The sequence below is a fragment of the Natrix helvetica genome (assembly GCF_964273705.1).
Source record: "Natrix helvetica genome assembly, chromosome: Z".
Classification (NCBI taxonomy): Eukaryota; Metazoa; Chordata; class Lepidosauria; order Squamata; family Natricidae; genus Natrix; species Natrix helvetica.
Genome location: NC_138554.1, coordinates 994,029 through 1,011,420, shown reverse-complemented (window position 1 = coordinate 1,011,420; position 17,392 = coordinate 994,029). Strand labels below are relative to the sequence as shown.

The 17,392-nt window shown below is 50.9% G+C and overlaps 1 protein-coding gene across 3 annotated transcripts; it reads left to right on the top strand.

The window, feature by feature from the left end:
* Positions 1-2,959: 2,959 nt before the first annotated feature.
* Positions 2,960-16,638, top strand: LOC309381681 (acetylcholine receptor subunit beta-like; the record flags this gene model as incomplete). Of its 3 annotated transcripts, none has more annotated exons than XM_081932949.1 (11): positions 2,960-3,071; positions 3,209-3,348; positions 5,302-5,346; positions 6,594-6,703; positions 7,695-7,803; positions 8,396-8,543; positions 10,265-10,456; positions 12,345-12,568; positions 13,662-13,819; positions 15,239-15,386; positions 16,020-16,638. In XM_081932949.1, 11 exons carry the CDS (start codon positions 3,020-3,022, stop codon positions 16,158-16,160), a joined length of 1,467 nt encoding a protein of 488 aa, XP_081789075.1. In that variant the 3' UTR covers positions 16,161-16,638. The 3 variants fall into 3 exon arrangements, with proteins under 3 accessions (XP_081789075.1, XP_081789076.1, XP_081789074.1); XM_081932948.1 differs by having other exon boundaries at positions 3,020-3,071; positions 3,143-3,348; XM_081932950.1 differs by lacking the exon at positions 3,209-3,348 and having other exon boundaries at positions 3,008-3,071.
* Positions 16,639-17,392: the final 754 nt, after the last annotated feature.

Here is a 17,392-nt window from a genome sequence, read left to right as displayed (position 1 = left end):
GTTTCTGTTGTTAAGAGAGGCAGGTGTTGAGTTTTGCTGCCCTTTTGTGACCCAACTAGGGAACATCATCAGTGCTAGAAGGGAGGGTAATTTGCAGTGGGGGGGAGGAGGAGGAGGAAAATACTATGGGGTGGTTTTCTTGCAGACATTTCATGACCCAACTAGGGAACAACATCAGTGCTAGAAGGGAGGAGGGTTTGTGGAGAGAAGCAGGGAGTCCTTGGTGGTATCTGAGCTTGGTGGCTTGGTGACAGACGTTTCACAACCAAACTAGGTAACAACATCAGTGATAGAAGGGTTTGCAGAGAAGAGGAGGAGGAGGAGGAGTGTGGGGTCCTTGGGGGCTTGGTGACAGACGTTTCATGACCCAACTAGGCGACATCATCCCTGCTAGATGACCTTCACCAATAATCAGGACACTGATGACGTTCCTTAGCTGGGTCACGAGACGTCGGATGCCAACGACCGAGCTCCGCAAGCAGCAAGGACCCCACAGAGGGACCCTCGTAAGGCCAGACTGGTGTTGCGTGGACGATTGACCTCAGCAGCCCCACCAGAAACAGTGGGGTGTAGTGGATGCAGAGTCTGGGGGGGGGAGGACCAAGTCCGAAGTGGTCAGTTGCACCCTCCCGACCAAAGCTACCTCACCGGGCTGTGGTGGAAAGCGAAAGGGGGACATTTTACCCACAATTCTTGAGGTCCTGCAAGAAATTCAGGATAAAAAAAATATGCAAGACATCCAATGCATCCTAACCCTTCTTTGGCCTGGTTGGGGAAGATGGGCCTTGTGGTCCAACCAAGAGAGGACCCCAAAGGCTGCCCTCGCCTTAAAACCTCTTTCACAAGTCAGAAATCTTCTGAGCCAAAAACAAATTTCAAAGTAGGCCCACCCACCTAAAAAAACAGGGCCTGGGTCCCCCCTCCTCTTGGCTGGGAGAGGGGCAGACACCCCGATTTCACCTTTGAACCCCAATTGGTGCATTTCAAAGAGCTGTGCCACCAGATTTTTTGGGGGTGCGTGGGTGTCTTCAGGCGAGGTAAAAAAAGCCTATATGGAGTTTGTGGGGGTTGGACTAGAAGACCTCCAAGGGCCCTTTTTCCAACTGGGTTATCCTATTCTGCTCTTCATGGGGTGGGAGAATTGGGGGGGGGAATCCATTGGAGGGACGGTTTTCTCCAAAGTGGAGGCACAGATCCACTCACGGGGCTGATAAGGGATGATTTGGATGGATTAAAAGTGATGATTTCCTACCCCTAATATTAGGAATTGTTGTGTTGTAAAACACCTTGCAAATAGTAGACGGGGGTCTCCAAAGTTTGGCCCCTTTAAGACCTGTGGACTTCAACTCCCAGAATTCCCCAGCTGGGAGTTGAAGTCCACGGGTCTTAAAGGGGCCAAACTTGGACACCCCCGTCTACTATTTGCAAGGTGTTTTACAACAAAACAATTCCTAATATTTAAAGCACTGTCCTTAGTAAGTGGGATACAACATTCTATAGAAAGGACCCCGATCCTTGGAGAAGACGGTGGGGGATTTGGATGCCCCTGCTCCCCCGGAATGCATGGGGCGCAAATCAGTCGCAATTCAGGGGGAAAAACCCTCCCCATCCATACGGTCTCCTTGCAAACCGCGCAATTTGCGCGGGGGCGCAAGGACCGAGGTCGGATGACAAGCGATGCCGGGGAGACGGGGCTTTGGCTCCTTAGCCCCGCCCCTGGCCCCGCCCCTCCCTCTCCCTTGCCTTGTCCCCTTCCCCTCGACCCCCACTGAAAAGCAATAATAATAATAATAATAATTAATAAGAAACTTCGTCATAGTCGCAATAATTGCGGGAAAACGTCCTCGGCGCCCTGCATGAGAAATTGGCTTCCGTCCAGCCGTCGCCCCAATCCCCGGGGCGAAGGATCGGGCCCGCCCTCCCCATCCCACCCCTCCCCTTCGGCACCCTAAAATAAAGGATACTTTCTACAATTCTTTCGCACCTGGTCTTTTGGGGCGCGGGGGATTTGCGGGGCTTCCAATTAAAAAAAAACACCAGCACACACTTCCCACCGGAAATTTCCTGACGATTAACCAGCGGAACGACTGGCCACCAGAAGTGGTGGGAGCTCCCACCAACGCTGGAGGTTTGTAGCAAGAGACTAGGTAGTCCTTGGGTCGGAATGGTGTAAGGACTCCTGCTTCAGCAGGGGTTGGGCTAGATGACCTCCAAGGTCCCTTCCATCTAGCCTATCCTATCCTAATTCATATTCTATTCTATATCTATTTCTAATTCTAATTCTGAATTCTATTTTATTCTATTCTTATTTCTATTCTATTCTATTTCCTATTCTATTCCATTCCATTCTATTCTATTTCTATTCTATTCTTTATTCTAATTCTCTATTCTATTCTATTTCTATTCTATTCTATTTCGTTCTGTTCTATCCTATCCTAACTCATATTCTATTCTATTTCTAATTCTGAATTCTATTTTATTATATTCTTATTTCCTATTCTATTCTATTTCCTATTTTATTTCCTATTCTATTTTAACCTATCCTATCCTATTCCTATTCTGAATTTTATTTTATTCTATTCTATTCTACTATTTCTGATCCCATCCTATCCTATCCCATCCTTTCTATGTATGGTTTAGCTGGGGTGGGGGAGGGCAGCGGACGGTGCCAATTGTCTGGCGGTTGAGACCCTCGGATGTGTCTCAGTCAGTCCCCGTTTCCCTGGTGGGGGGAGCATCCCTTCGTGGGTTTTCGTGAGCTCGGAGGGAGGGTCTCTCTGCCCCCGGACGCCCCCCCGGCCCCTCCCCACCCCGGAGCTTGCAACCGGAGAAGCTCCGTCCGTCTTTGGCTGCCCTTCCCGGGACAGATGGCCGGGCGGAAATGCCTTCAGCAGCTGAGTAATCCCCCTTCTCCCCTCCCGGGAACTCGATCCGACCCTTCCCCAGCATTTGGGGTCGGGGAGCGAAGCGCGGCAGGGAAAGCGCGTTCTGCTGGGTCCCAGGCCGGGGAGGGGGCGCCATGCCCGCCTGGGTGGTCTTGGGGGAGCTGCTCTGGATGCTGATCGTCTCAGGTAGGGCTGGGAGGCGCCCTTGGGGGTCGCCCCCCACCCACCCACTTACTTAAACCCGACTTTCCCCTAAGTTGTGCAGGGCGCTTGCAAGGCTAGAAGTAGCAGCCCCCTCCCCGCCTCCTCTCTCCCCTCTCCAGCCGCGGGGTCTTCCGAAGTCGAGGGTCGCCTGAGAGTCCGCCTCTTCCAGGGTTACTCCGCCAGTGTGCTTCCCATCCGCCGACTCGAGCAGAAGGTCCCCGTGCGGGTGGGGATGTCTCTCTCGCAGCTGATCAGCTTAGTAAGTCGGGGTCGCTAAGCGGGACAGGAGGGGGGGAGGGAAGCCCCGGTTTTTTCCCCACAGCAAGCCCCTGGCTTCCGTCCCTTTGGCTGGGGAATGCAGGATACAGAGTCATGATAGTTGGAAGGGACCTTGGAGGGCTTCTAGTCCACCCCCCTTTCTCAAGCAGGAGACCCTACCTACGCCATGACTCTAGGATTCGGCCGCCTCGTCCAACTGCCTCCAATGGGGAGCGGCTGGGGAGGATGGGGAGTAGAGTGCCACCCTCCTGAGATCGAGTGGGAGAGGCCTCTTGGGCCCTGACAGGCTCCTTTGTCCCCCTTGGGGTGCAAGTCAGGGGCCAAATCCCCCCCCCCCCCCAATCTGCAAGGGCCAGGGAGCTTTGCACGCTTTTTACTGGGTGTGCAAGAGGCCACGGAAGCTGCAACAGCTGAGAAGGCAGCTATTAATACCTCATTGTCTACTGCTGGTCCTGCCGGGTGCTGGTGCCTCCTGGCGCCTGGTGGGAATTGGGGTGGTGGAGGGACTGCAGGACAGGACTCTGCCCCTGGTCTCGGGGGAGGGGGCAGAGCAGGGGAATGGCTGAGCCCCCCCCCCACCTCTAATTTTGGGGGACGCGGCTGTGCTCTACTTCTAAACAGGAAGGTGACTTTGGATCAATTACCAGGAGACAGTAAGTTCTAGTCCCGCCTTAGGCATGAAAGACAGCTGGGTGACTTTAGGCCAATCACCAGGTGTAGGTGAGTTCTAGTCCCGCCTTAGACATGAAGGCTTGCTGGGGGACTTTGAGCCATTCACCAGGTGTTGGTGAGTTCTAGTCCTGTCTTAGGCATGAAAGCCGGCTGGGTGACTTTGGGCCAATCACCAGGTGTTGGTGAGTTCTAGTCCCGCCTTAGGCATGAAAGTCGGCTGGGTGACTTTGGGCCAATCACTAGGAGACCGGGAGTTCTAGGGAAGAGAAAGGAAAAAGGAAAGGAAAGGAGGAAGAAGAGAATGGAAGGGCAAGGCAAGGCAAGGCAATCAAATCAAATGAAATCAAATCAAATCTCCAGGCCACTTATATCAGCTCTTGTGCGCTCCCGTGTGGCCTCCGTCTGCCATGAACTCTGGGGAGGGGGCATGGAAAGGCAGATGCTTGGGGGGGGGGGGAAAGTGAAAGTAGCTGCCGTATTTCCCGGAGAAGCTGCCTCAAGGTCACCCAGCTGAAAGAAGGAAGGGGGCCACAGAGCAGACCGAGCTTGGACTGACCATTATGAAAACATCTCGCCTGGACCTGATTGGCCACGAGGGTGGGAGGGTGGGGTGAGCCACGGGAGGCAGTTAAGGGAGGAAAAAGTGGAACTTCGAGATTTGGGCCCGCGATTCTCAGTCCCGGCTTTGCACCACTGTGGTACCCTTGACCTTGAACGAAACTCAACTAAACGGTTCTCTTCAGAGGTGCGAGCCGTGGCAGGTCTGGCAACTTAGCAATGGTGGTTTGTGCTGAATCCTGGCCTGACTCTGACTGGCTTTTTTCTAAGAAACCAGGAGAGGCAGCAAACGAGGGGGGGAAAAACGCCTCCTTTTCAAGTTGTCGCAATATAAACGTCTGTTTAACGGAACTGGGGAGAATTAAACCATGCGAATTTCAAAGCCGAAGAGTGGGGGGAGATCCCAAAGGGATCCCTCCCTTTAACCAAGCACGGATCCCTTCCCAGGATGGCTGAGGATTCTAGAACTTTGGAGGGGGGTCCCCGAGGTCATCTAGTCAACCCTCTGTTCAGCGTGGGGTGCAAACGAAAGCTTGAGGTCCAACGTTGGCATGAACCCATCCACCACAGAGGGGGGCAGCCCCTCCCTCAGTCACTGGGTCTTCCTGGGTGGATGTTCCCCCGCCCTTTTTTCGGAGTGTTGAAAGTCCCAGCGATACGGAGACTCCGGAAAGCACATGGATGCCCAATGTTTTCTTTTCAGAATGAAAAGGATGAAGAGCTGACCACAAAGGTTTACATGGACCAGGTGAGTTTTTAAAAAAAACCAAAAACACAGACTGCCATCTTGACTTTTTTGCTTTCTGTGGACCCCTCGGCCTCTGCGTTAGAAAAACGGGGATGGTTTTCTCAAACGTTCTCCTTTGCAGAGGGTGAACAATCAGCAGAGAAATTCGAAGCTGGAGTAGAAGAGAGAGCAGCTATTTCAGGAGGGGGGAGGAAGAGAGAGAGAGAGGTTCGAGGACACATGTGTAGGGATTGTATGAGGGGGTTGGACCCCTAGTAAGAGGGATGTTGCTTATAAGAGCCACGAAGTGCAGAGCTTCTGGGCAGCTGAGTGTATTGACGTGGCTCCATCTGGGTTGCCAAATATTGAATCCATCCAGAGAAATTTGAACTCGCGAAGAAAAGTCAGTCCCCAATTTCGGCCCAGTACCTCTTTTCTGAAATCTGATGCTGTGCCGTAGATAGGTAGTCCTAGACTTACAACCACAATTGAGCCCAACTGTCAACTCCTAAAGTTGCCATGGTGAGGGAAGGGGGGAGGAGCACATTCCATGAATACTTTTGCCTAGATTCGGATCTCAGATTACCTCAGCAGCCTTGGGAGGGGTGCCCCTCATTGGGGAATGTGATTTATGACACAGACTGAGGGGAGGGGTCATGTTCAGCCATAATTCAAACGAAGCTCAGATCTGACTGCAAAAAGGTCTCGTCAAATGGGGCTCCTAATAAACGACTGGTTTTGCTTTGAAACTTGGCTCGAGACTCATGAATCAATTAGGGCATCTTTCAGAAACCTGACACTTAACATTCCTGTTGCTAAGCAAGATGGTCCTTAAGTGAGCTTGGCCCTGTTTTACGACCTTTCTTGCGAACTGCTGTGAAGGGAACCGTTGCCGTTGTTAAGTCAGTCACATGGTCGTTAAGGGAATCTGGTTTCCTCGTGGACTTTGAAGGTCGGCAAAGGGAATTATCACGTCACCCCCCCTCTCCCCCCCCGGGATGCTGAAACTGTCATAAGTACGTGCCAGTTGCCAGGTGCCTGAAGTTTCATCATGTGACCATGGGGATGCGGTGATAGTCGCAACTGTGAAAAATGGTCATAAGCCCCTTTTGGCAGTGCTGTTGTCACTAAACTGTTGTAAGTCGAGGACTGCTGATATCTTATAAACTTATAACTCATGAACTTGCTGGCTGGTTTATAATTTTTTCTCTTTTTCCCTGCTTGATTCTTCCATCCTCTTCCTCGCCTGACTTCCCCTCCCCTCCCAGGAGTGGATCGACTACCGGCTCACCTGGAATCCGGCCGAATTTGAGGGAATCACGTCCATCCGAGTCAGTGCAGACAAAGTGTGGCTCCCGGATATCGTTCTCATGAACAAGTGAGCCTTCATGAGGACTAGGATCTTGATGCTGGCCTTGTCAATAGCTGTTGGGGTGGGGTGGGGTTTTGGAGCTGACAGGAGCCTCCCAATCCATCAGAAAAGGGCTGGCAGAGACCTTGGAGGTCATCTAGTCCAACCCCCGGCTCAAGCAGGCGACCTTGTACCATTTCAGACAAATGGTTGTCCTTAAAAACGTCCAGTGTTGGTGGCAAGCCATTCCACTGGTTAATTGTCCTCACTGTTGGGAAGTTTCTCCTTAATTCTCCTTGATTAGTTTCCATCCGTGGCTTCTTGTCCTGCCCTCGGGGCTTTTTGGAGAATAGGTGGGCCCCCTTCTTCTTTGGCCTCTCAATCAGAATAGAGTTGGAAGGGAGCTTGGAGGTCATCTAGTCCAATGGAGGGAGGGAGGGAGAGAGGAAGGAAGGAAGATGAGAAAGGGAAGGATAGAAAAAAGAAAAAAGAAAGGGAGGGCAGGAGGAAAGAAGGAAGGAAGGAAGATGAGAAAAGGAAGAATAGAAAAAAGAAATAAAAAGGGAGGGAGGGAGGGAGGAAAGAAGGAAGGAAGATGAGAAAAGGAAGGATAGATAAAAGAAATAAAAAAAGTGAGGGAGGGAGGAAAGAAGGAAGGAGTTGAGAAAAGGAGGAAGGAAGGAAGATGAGAAAAGGATAGATAAAAGAAATAAGAAAGGGAGGGAGGGAGGGAGGAAAGAAGGAAGGAGATGAGAAACGGAAGGAAGGGATTAAGGGAGTGAGAAAGGAAAGGGCAGGACAGGCTGAATTAAATTAATTAGATTTCTTTCTATCTTGAGCTGCCCACTTAGGGAGGGGGGGGGGTGTTCCCCTACCCCTGTAAGGGCTAAACTTAAACCGCCTGCCGTCCTCCGGCCGAGGGTTTTGAGTGTCTCCTTTTCCCGTTGAAGGCAGAGCCGGTTTCCCGTTTCTCGTCCGTCATCCACGGCGTCTCTCTCCTCTCTTTTTTTCCGCGCAGCAACGATGGCGTCTTCACCATTGCCCTCAGCGTGGACGTCCTCGTGCACAACAACGGGAGGGTCCAGTGGCAGCCCCCAGCCCTCTATCGGAGCAGCTGCAGGATCCAGGTTCGACTCCGCTCCCAGCCCTTGGCTCCCTCCGCACGTTGGGCTTTGTAGTTCAGCCTATTTGCGACCGCCGTTGAGCCCAAAATTTCCATTGCTAAGCGAGACAGGTCTTGTGAATTTTGCCCCATTTAATGACCTTCCTTGCCATCATCGTTAAGTGGATCGCTGCTGTTGTTAAGTTAGACACACGATTGTTTAGCAAATCCACCTTCCCCATTGCTTGTCAGGAGGTCGCAAAAGGGGATCACGCAACCGTCATAAATACACCTCCGTTGCCAAATGTCTGAATTGTATTCACGCGACACTATAACGGTCATGAGGGTGAAAAATGGTCATAAGTCAGCATTTTTTCAGCGCTGTTGCAACTTCCGTCACTAAACGGATGGTTGTAAATCGAGGACTGTCTGTACTGCATTCTAATCACTGCGCCACCACGGCTCTTAACAACCTCGTTGCTTAGCAATGGAAATTGCGCCCCCAATCGTGGTCGTAAGTCGAGGACTGCTAAATAAAGGAGGAGGCGGTTTCCGGCCCAGGCCAAAGCAGCGGATCCTCCCTCAGTTCTGCCGCTTGTGTTTCTGTGCAATTGCAGGTGACCTATTTCCCATTCGATTGGCAAAACTGCACGATGGTCTTTCGCTCGTACACGTATGACGCCTCGGAGATCACCCTCCTGCACCCCGTGGACGAGAAAGGGCAGGAGGTGAAGGAGATCCTGATATACGAAAACACATTTATCGGTGAGGAAAAGCCGCCCACCGTGGGGCGGCGTTTGCTCGTTTGCTGTGCGAACCCAAGTACGTGGTCAAAATCGCCGCCGCGCGAACCTCTCACGCCGGCTTCGTTCAGTTAATCGAGGAACGATTTCATGGGAAGCCCATCTTCTCTTTGCAATTCATGCAATGTTGCTTCATTTTCATTTTTTTAATAATATCTCCCTTGAAGGATGCCTGTCCGCGATGATGACAATGATGTTATCCGCTGTGTCCGATTCCTGCCGATTCTCTTCGCTGAGTCGCTCCACCTGCTTCTTTTGAGTTGTTCTCTGTTCTGGCCGGGGTCCGTTTTCACAGTGTCCAGCTGCCGTGTTCTTTGATGCGGTGATTTCCTTTTACCGCCCACTCTTCCCAACATACAGCGGGTGATACTTTGGTACTCAGCGTTAATTGGTTCTGGGAGGCGTGACGAGGGCGCTAACAAACACATTTTCCCCGTCAGGAACAGTGTAGCAAATAAGGCATCCGACACTAACAAGTTCTAACTTTTGTGTTGAGTACTAAACAAACGACGAGTACCGAAATGTTTGCATCAAAATGTGTCGAGTACCAAACTCGATGAATTTCAAAACGGTTGAGCACTAAGGTTCCACTGTAAGGGCTTTTTTCCAGCAAATTCCCCCGCACGACATGGCCAAAAATAAGTGAGATGGAGTTTTGTGATTTTTGTCTTGTGTGGTGCTACCCACGCCAATATTTGCTTGTTAGTCATCTTTGTTGTCTGAGAAGCTGGAGTTTTCTCCAGCTCTGCGAAGCCCATTTTTTAAAAAAAGGACAGACTTCGATTGAACAGTTGCGGCTGCCATCTTGACTGTTTAGATATCCCGGACTCAAATCAATGTCCATATTGTCTCTTAAGCCAGGGGTCCCCAACCTGAGGTCCGCAGCCCACTACCAGGCTAATCACCACTGGGCTGCGTGAGGGGGCGACCAATGTGTGTGCCGCTACATGTGCTCGTGGCCCCACTCACGCGAGTGTCACAGCAAATGTTGTGGATGCTAATACATGCACAGGGATGTGCACTTGCCTCTCACACAAAATCTTCCCCTCTTCTCCCCCTCCCCCCAGCTCTGGGCCCCCCAACCCGGAAAGTTTTAGGAACTCTGTCTTAAGCCATCCTCCAAGGAATCTGAAGCAGGGGGGCTGTCAGGTTTCAGAAAGGTGCCCTAATTAATTCATGAGCCTCGAGCCAAGTTTCAAAAGAAATCCAGTCATTTATCAGGAACACCATTTCGGCAATACCTTATTGCAGTCAGATCTGACCTCATTTTAATTATGGCTGAACTTTGCCCCCGTTTCCTCCCTCTCCTCAGTCTGTGTCATAAATCACATTCACCAATGAGGTGCACTCCTCCCAAGCCTGCTGCAGTAATCTGAGATCCAACTCTAGCCAAAGATATGCGTGGAATGCGCTTCCCCCCCTTTCCTTAGAATGGCCTTCTATCCCAGGTCAAAATGAACCCAGAATTTCTCCACAAAATCCCCCCTTTCATGCACACCATCCTGTCCTCTCCGGAACTCCCCGACTTTTCCCAACTCCATCTTTCTGGGACCTTCCTCAGTCTGCTCAAACAACAAGGGGGTTTTCTTGAACTGAGTGGGAACGTCCGGGCCCCACTGGAGGAGAGGCAAATGTGGAGGGGGGAGGTCACAGAGGTCTTTCCTTCTTTCTTTCTTTCCCCAGACAACGGGCAGTGGGAGTTCCAGCACAAACCGTCCCGCAAGAACACTTATCCGTGGGAACCGCTCTACGAGGATATCACTTTTTACCTCATAATCCGCCGTAAACCGCTCTTCTACCTCATCAATGTCATCATCCCTTGTATCTTGATCACCATCCTGGCCATCTTCGTCTTTTACCTCCCGCCGGATGCTGGTGAGCCACGTTGGGTTCTTTTGTGGCAGACCACGGGGGTGGTGGGGTTGTTGTCGGTCTAGGCCGACTCACTATGGCTGAGAAGGACGCTGATATCGAAGAAACGGTGACATGGAATCATGAAAGGAAGGAAAGACAAGATGAAATGCGAACGACAGCAGTTAAAACCTTGTTGTAAATAACGACATTGGATTGTGGAGTTGTCCTACGGCAAGTTGTCGCACGGCCAGTTGGCCACAGTGACTTGGCCGCAGCAAGATGGCCACGGCGAGTTGTCCCATCCGGTAGGGGCCCCCGCCTTCCCTTTGAGCTCGTTCGCTTGAAATGGCACGAGATCATTTCCACCGGGTACCCTAAACCCCCACCCGCCCCAAACCTCCGCTTTCCTCCGCTAGGAACGCCTTGCACAACAGTGGTGAGGCTGTGGAGGTCCCAGCAGTGGAAAATGGTGCTTGGGGTGGGGTGGGGGACATAGACTATTTGACACAGCAAAATGTGCTCCCTCCTATTTTTACAAAGTCCCTCTAATTCCGCTCCGGCTTCTTATTCTCCCTGGGGGCCTCCTCCCCAACGCCCCTCAAGTGGAGCTAGTCCTTTTAAAGGGGGGGGGGGTGAATAAGAAGGAAGAGACGGACATTCCGTATTCTATATATCTTCTGTATTCTGCATTTTGCACTTCTATTCCATTCCATTCTATTCTCTATTCTCTTCTTATTCCTATATTTTATTATTCATTCTATTTCTATTCTATTTCTATTCTATTTCTATTCTATTTCTATTCTATTTCTATTCTATTTCTATTCTATTTCTATTCTATTTCTATTCTATTTCTATTCTATTTCTATTCCTTATTCTATTCCTTATTCTACGCTACTCTACTTTACTCTATTCTATTCTAATTTATATTCTATCCTATTCTACTGTTTCTTATTCTAGTCCCTTATTCTATTCTATTTCTATTCTATTCCTTATTCTACGCTACTCTACTCTACTTTATTCTATTCTAATTTATATTCTATCCTATACTACTATTTCTTATTCTATTCCCTTATTCTATTTCTATTCCTTATTCTGTTCTATTCCCTTATTCTATTCTATTCCTATTCCTTATTCTATTCCTTATTCTATTCTACTTTATTCTATTCTAATTTATATTCTATCCTATTCTACTATTTCTTATTCTATTCCCTTATTCTATTTCTATTCCTTATTCTGTTCTATTCCCTTATTCTATTCTATTCCTATTCCTTATTCTATTCCTTATTCTATTCTACTTTATTCTATTCTAATTTATTCTATTCTAATTTATATTCTATCCTATTCTACTATTTCTTATTCTATTCTATTCTCCACTCCACTCCACTCCACTCTTCTCTAATCCGGCTTTCCTCTCCTCTCTTCTCCTCTCTTTTCCTTTCCTTTCCTTTCCATCCCACTCCCTTCTCACTTCATAAGGAGGTCCCTGCCGTTTGAAACCGGTTCTCCTCCACGGGGAGTTCAGCGCAAGGGTGAAATTCAGCCGGTTCTGACCGATTCTGGAGAACCGGTAGCAGAAATTTTGAGTAGTTTGGAGAAACCGGTAACTACCGCCTCTGGCTGGCCATGCCCCCCATCTATTCTCTGCCTCTGGAGCCCCAGCTGATCGGGAGGAAAGGGGGATTCTGCAGTCTCCTTCCCCTGCCACGCCCACCAAACCAAGCCACGCCCACACAACCGGTAGTTTAAAAACTGTGAATTTCACCACTGCTTCAGGGCCAACCATATTTGCTTCCCCCCTGCCTGAGCCTCCTCCGGTTGTGGGTGGTCCAGGTGGAGCCACCTCTTCCTGGGCCGGGGGGGGGGAGGGGTCCTTTGGCCCCAGCCCGACCTCTTTTTCTCCTTGTTCCAGGAGAGAAGATGACTCTCTCCATCTTCGCGCTCCTCACCCTCACCGTCTTCCTGCTGCTGTTGGCCAAAAAGGTCCCGGAGACGTCCTTGGCGGTGCCCATCATCATCAAGTACCTGATGTTCACCATGATCTTGGTGACCTTCTCCGTCATCTTCAGCGTGGTGGTCCTCAACATCCACCACCGCTCGCCCAGTTCCTACAAGATGCCCTTCTGGGTCAGGCAGGTAAAGCGGGGCAGGGGGCTCCTCCTGCGGGGTCCCTCGGGGGCCTCCTGAGCCGGGCACGTGACCTGGAGGCATTTCATGACCCAGCTGGGGAAGCTCATCAGTGGGACAAGGATCCCTGGGGGACCTCCTGGAGCATGGATGGTGTCACTTGGTTGGATGAGAAAATGTCCACAAGGAAACACACAGCTCAGAGATCGCCCCCACGGTTCTCTTCCTCCTCCTCCTCCTCTTCCTCCTCCTCCTCCTCCTCCTCCTTCTTGCAAACTCACTCCCTTCTAGCACTGATGATGTTCCCTACTTGGGTCATGAAAGGTCTGCAAAAAAAAAAAACACCAAGCTCAGGGAGCACCAAGGACCCCACATTCCTCCTCCTCCTCCCTTCTAGCACTGATGATGTTTCTTAGTTGGGTCATGAAATGTCTGGAAGAAAAACCACCAAGCTCAGAGAGCACCAAGGACCCTACAGTCCTTCCCCTCTTCCCTCTAGCCCTGTTTCCTAGCACAAAAAGAAAGAAAAAGAAAGAAAGAAAGAAAGAAAGAAAGAAAGAAAGAAAGAAAGAAAGAAAGAAAGAAAGAGGAAGGAAGGATGGATGTGGGAGAGAGAGAGAAAATAAATAAATAAATAAATAAATAAATAAATAAATAAATAAATAAATAAATAAATAATAGGAAGAAAGGAAGGATGTGAGAGAGAGAAAAGAAAGAAAGAAAGAAAGAAAGAAAGAGGAAGGAAGGATGTGAGAGAGAGAGAAAAAAGAGAGAAAGAAAGAAAGAAAGAGGAAGGAAGGAAGGAAGGAAAGATGTGGGAGAGAGAGAGAGAGAAGACAGGAAGGAAGGAAGAACAGAAGAAAAGAGTTGGAAGGTACCTTGGAGGTCATCTAGTCCAACCCCACCCTATGCCATTCCTGACCGATGCTAGGTGCCCATTTACCCCACTTCTTTGTTCTTTCACTTTAGATGAACCTTTATTTATTTTGTGCTGTTTAAAGGGGGTCATTTCCAAACTCTGCTTTCCGGCTGGGAAACTCGGGCGGTGGGTCGGCTTCCTAAGAGGAGAGACTCCAGGGGGGAATCTCCCCTCCTCCCCCAGATCTTCCTCCACAGGCTCCCTCGGTACCTCTGCCTGAAGCGTCCGAAGCCGGAGCCGCCCCTCCAGCCGCCCCCCAAGGAGGCCTCCGTGAAGAGCAGCTGCTTCGCCAACGAGTATTTCATCCGGACCCCCAACTGCGACCTCCCCAAGCCCAACAGGTAGGAAGGGGGAGGGGGCTTTGGGCAGGAAAGGAATCCAGAGGGAGGGAGGGAGGGAGGGAGGGAAGGAGGAAGAGCAGGAGATGAAAGGGAAGGAGAGAGGTGGGGAGAGAGGGATGGAGGGAAGGGAGCAGAGAAGGAGAGAGGGAGGGAAAAGGAGAGAGAGGGAGAGGAAGAGGGGGAAGGAAAAAGCAAAGGAGGGAGAGAGAGAGAGAAAGGAAAGGAGGAAAGGAAGAGAGGGAGGGAAGGAGAGAAAGGAGGAAGGGGGGAAAGGAAATAGGGAGGGAGGAACAGGGAAGGAATGGAGGGAGGGAGAGAATCAGGGAGGAATGGAGGGAAGAAAGTAGGGAGGGAGGGACAAACAGAAGGAGGGAGGAAGTGAGGGAGGAAGGGAAATAAAGAGGGAGGGCAGAAAGGATAAGAAGGAAAAAGAGAGGGAGGAAGGGAAGGGAAGGAGAGAGAGGAAGAAGGGAGGGGGACTGGGAAGGAATGGAGAGAGACAAGGGAGGGAGAGAAATAATAATAATAATAATAATAATAATAATAATAATAATAATAATAATAATAATAATAATTTTATTTGATTAGCCGCAACCCTCTCCCGAAGGACTCGGGGCGGCGTACAATCAAACAGATAAAAAATACACATAAGACAAACATATATACAAGAGAACAGAGACATATACATATGTGCATGGAGGAGGATGGACTTAAGTGAAAGACAGTTAAAAATACAATTTAAAATCCCCTAATAAAATTACCAAATTAAAAAACCCATCAGGAGCGTTACGAAGTTATGGTCGAGCCAGGCCAGCTATTTGGAAAAGGTGGGTCTTGAGCTTGACACGGAAGGAGCGGAGGTCAGTAGTAGTCCTAATATCCGGGGGGAGGTCATTCCACAGGGCTGGGCCCGCCACAGAGAAGGCTCTGCTCCTAGGCGCAGAAAGAGAGGGAAGGGAGCAGGGAAGGAGGGAGGAATAGGGAAGGGAAGGAGAGAGGTGGGGAGGGAGCAAAGAAGGAGGGAGATAGGGAAGAAGGGAGGGGGAAAGAGAGGGAAGGAGGGGGAGAGAGGAAGAGAGGGAAGGAAACAGCAAAGTAGGGGGAGAGTGAGGAAAGGAAGAGAGTGAGGAAAGGAGAGAAAGGAGGGAGGGAAGACGAAGGAAAGGTGAGAGAGGAAGGGAGGAAAGGAAATACAGAGGGAGGGAGGAATAGGGAGGAAGGGAGGAAGGGAGGGAGGGAGGGAGGGAAAAGCAGAAGATTGGAGAAAGAGAGGGAGGGAGGAAGAGGGAAAGGAAAGAGAGAGGGAGGGAGGAAAGGAGAAGAAAGGGAGGGAGGGACCGAAGGAGGGAAGGAGAGAGGAGAGGGAGGGAGGGAGTCTGGGGCCCGTGAGCAGCGCTGGTCTCTCTCCTCCCTCGGAAGGTTCCAGATGGAGGCCTTCTCCACGGACCTGCGGAGGTTCATTGATGGTCCCAGCCACTGCCTGGTCCTCCCGCCGGACCTCAAGGCGGCCATGGACAGCGTCCTCTACATGGCCCAGCAGCTCCAGGAGCAGGAAGACTACGATGCGGTCAGTGGGGGAGGGAGGGAGGGAGGGAAAAGAAAGGGAAGGAAAGAGGGAGGGAGGAGAGGGAGAGGGAAGGAAGGAGAGGGAAAGGAAAGAAGGAAGGAAAAATAAAAGGAGGGAGGGAGAAGGAAGGAGAAAGGAAAGAAGGAAGAAAGGAAGAAGGAAAAATAGAAGGAAGAGGAGATGGGAGGGAGAAGGAAGGAAAACAAAAGAAAGAGGGAGGGAGGGAGGGAGGGAGGGAGGGGAGCAACCAGATCTTCTGTGGCTCCAAAAGCTCAAGATGTCCACCACCCTCACCCTTTTCATGGACAGAGTGGACTTTGACCACATGTTGGCGGCCACCTTGACTTTTTCTGACACCCTTCCCCCCACCGGACCCCCTAGGCCGCTTGCCCACCCCCCACCCCTCCAAAGGACCAAGTGGTGGCTTGGGAGGACTTGGTGTCTTCTGAAGTGGGTAGGTAGGGTAGACCCTTCAACAGGAAGGCCCCCAAGTTGGAGAGCGCATGGGGACAATGGCGCCAACCGAGCCTCCTCCCTCCCTCAGTGTCCCACGAGTGGCGGAGGGGGCCACTCCAAGCCCCCTCCCACCCACCCCCATCCATGGGCGTCTCTCCTCTCTCCCAACCACTCCAGCTGAAGGAAGACTGGGAATACGTGGCCTTCGTGGTGGACCGTCTGTTCTTCTGGATCTTCATCGTCTTCACCACCATTGGCACCCTCACCATCTTCCTGGACGCCAGCCTCCACCTGCCCCCCGAGAAGCCCTTCCCCTGAGGAGACCCTCCTCCCGGCCAGGCCAGGCAGAGAAGGGTGACCCAGAAGCTGGTGGAGATGCCTTCAACCATCTCCATCTTCTCTCCAACCTGGTGCTCCTTGGACTGGAACTCCCGTTTCTCCCCACCGGAAGGGGGCTGAGGCCCATAGGAGTTGGAGTCCAAGACGGGTGGAAGACCCTGCCCACCCACCCCCAGGAAAGTGTCCCCCCCCCCCCAAAGTCTAGCTACTTTTCACAACAGAGTTTTGTGTTGGAAGGAGGAATCCTGGAGAATTTGGCTCTGGTTGGAAGACGATTGCGGAGAGACGTAATTAGGGTTACTGTCACCCCTCCGGGTCTCCCCCTAAGAGCCCTCCTCTGGGTGTTCCAGAAGGGCGAGACTACATTTCCCATCATGCTTTGCACCGCTCGACAGCCAAACAGGATCTAACCGGTTCGGCTTTTCCTTTCTGAAAATTAAACCCTCAGTTTATTTTATTTTATTTTTTGAAAGTGATACTTTTCTTCATTTAATGGGATTAAAGTGTAGAGTGCGAATCCATCCATTGGGGACTCAACAGTATTTTCTCCAAAGGCAGATACATAGTCCTCTACGTACGACCACGATGGAGCCTAAAATCGATCTGGCTAAGCGAGACCTTGGTTTGAGTTGAGTTTTGCCCTGTTCTACGACTTTTCTTGCCACCGTTGTTAAGCGAATCCCTGCAGTTGATAAGGGGGTGACACAGTTGTTAAGCGAATCCGGCCTCTACCCATCGACGTTGCTTGTCGGAATGGTCGCAAAACGGGATCGTGGCATCCCAGGATCCCGCAACAGGCATGAAGTACATGCCAGTTGCCAAGCCTACGAAGCTTGATCACGGGGAGGCCTGCGACGGTCGTAAGTGTGAAAAACAGCCCCTTGTAAGTCCCTCTTTTTCCCAGTGGTGTTGTCCCTTTGAATGGCCACTAAAGGAACTGTTGTAAGTCGAGGACTAGCTGTAGAAGCCGCAACGAACCTAATTCCTTCCCGTTTGTGGACTGTCTCTTCGGTTTTCTCATAACTGGTCAAGAGTTTGGCCTTCAGGAGGGGTTCAGAATCGGGGAGGGGGTGAATAAGGATTTGGGGAGGGTCTCTGAAGGTTTCCCGTAGCCCAGAAGGAGAGATTTGGTGGAAAATCCGGATTTTTGTCCTCCGAAGACGCAGCTGTTTGCATCCCAACAGTTGCCCCCCACCTCCGTTTCGCCCTCC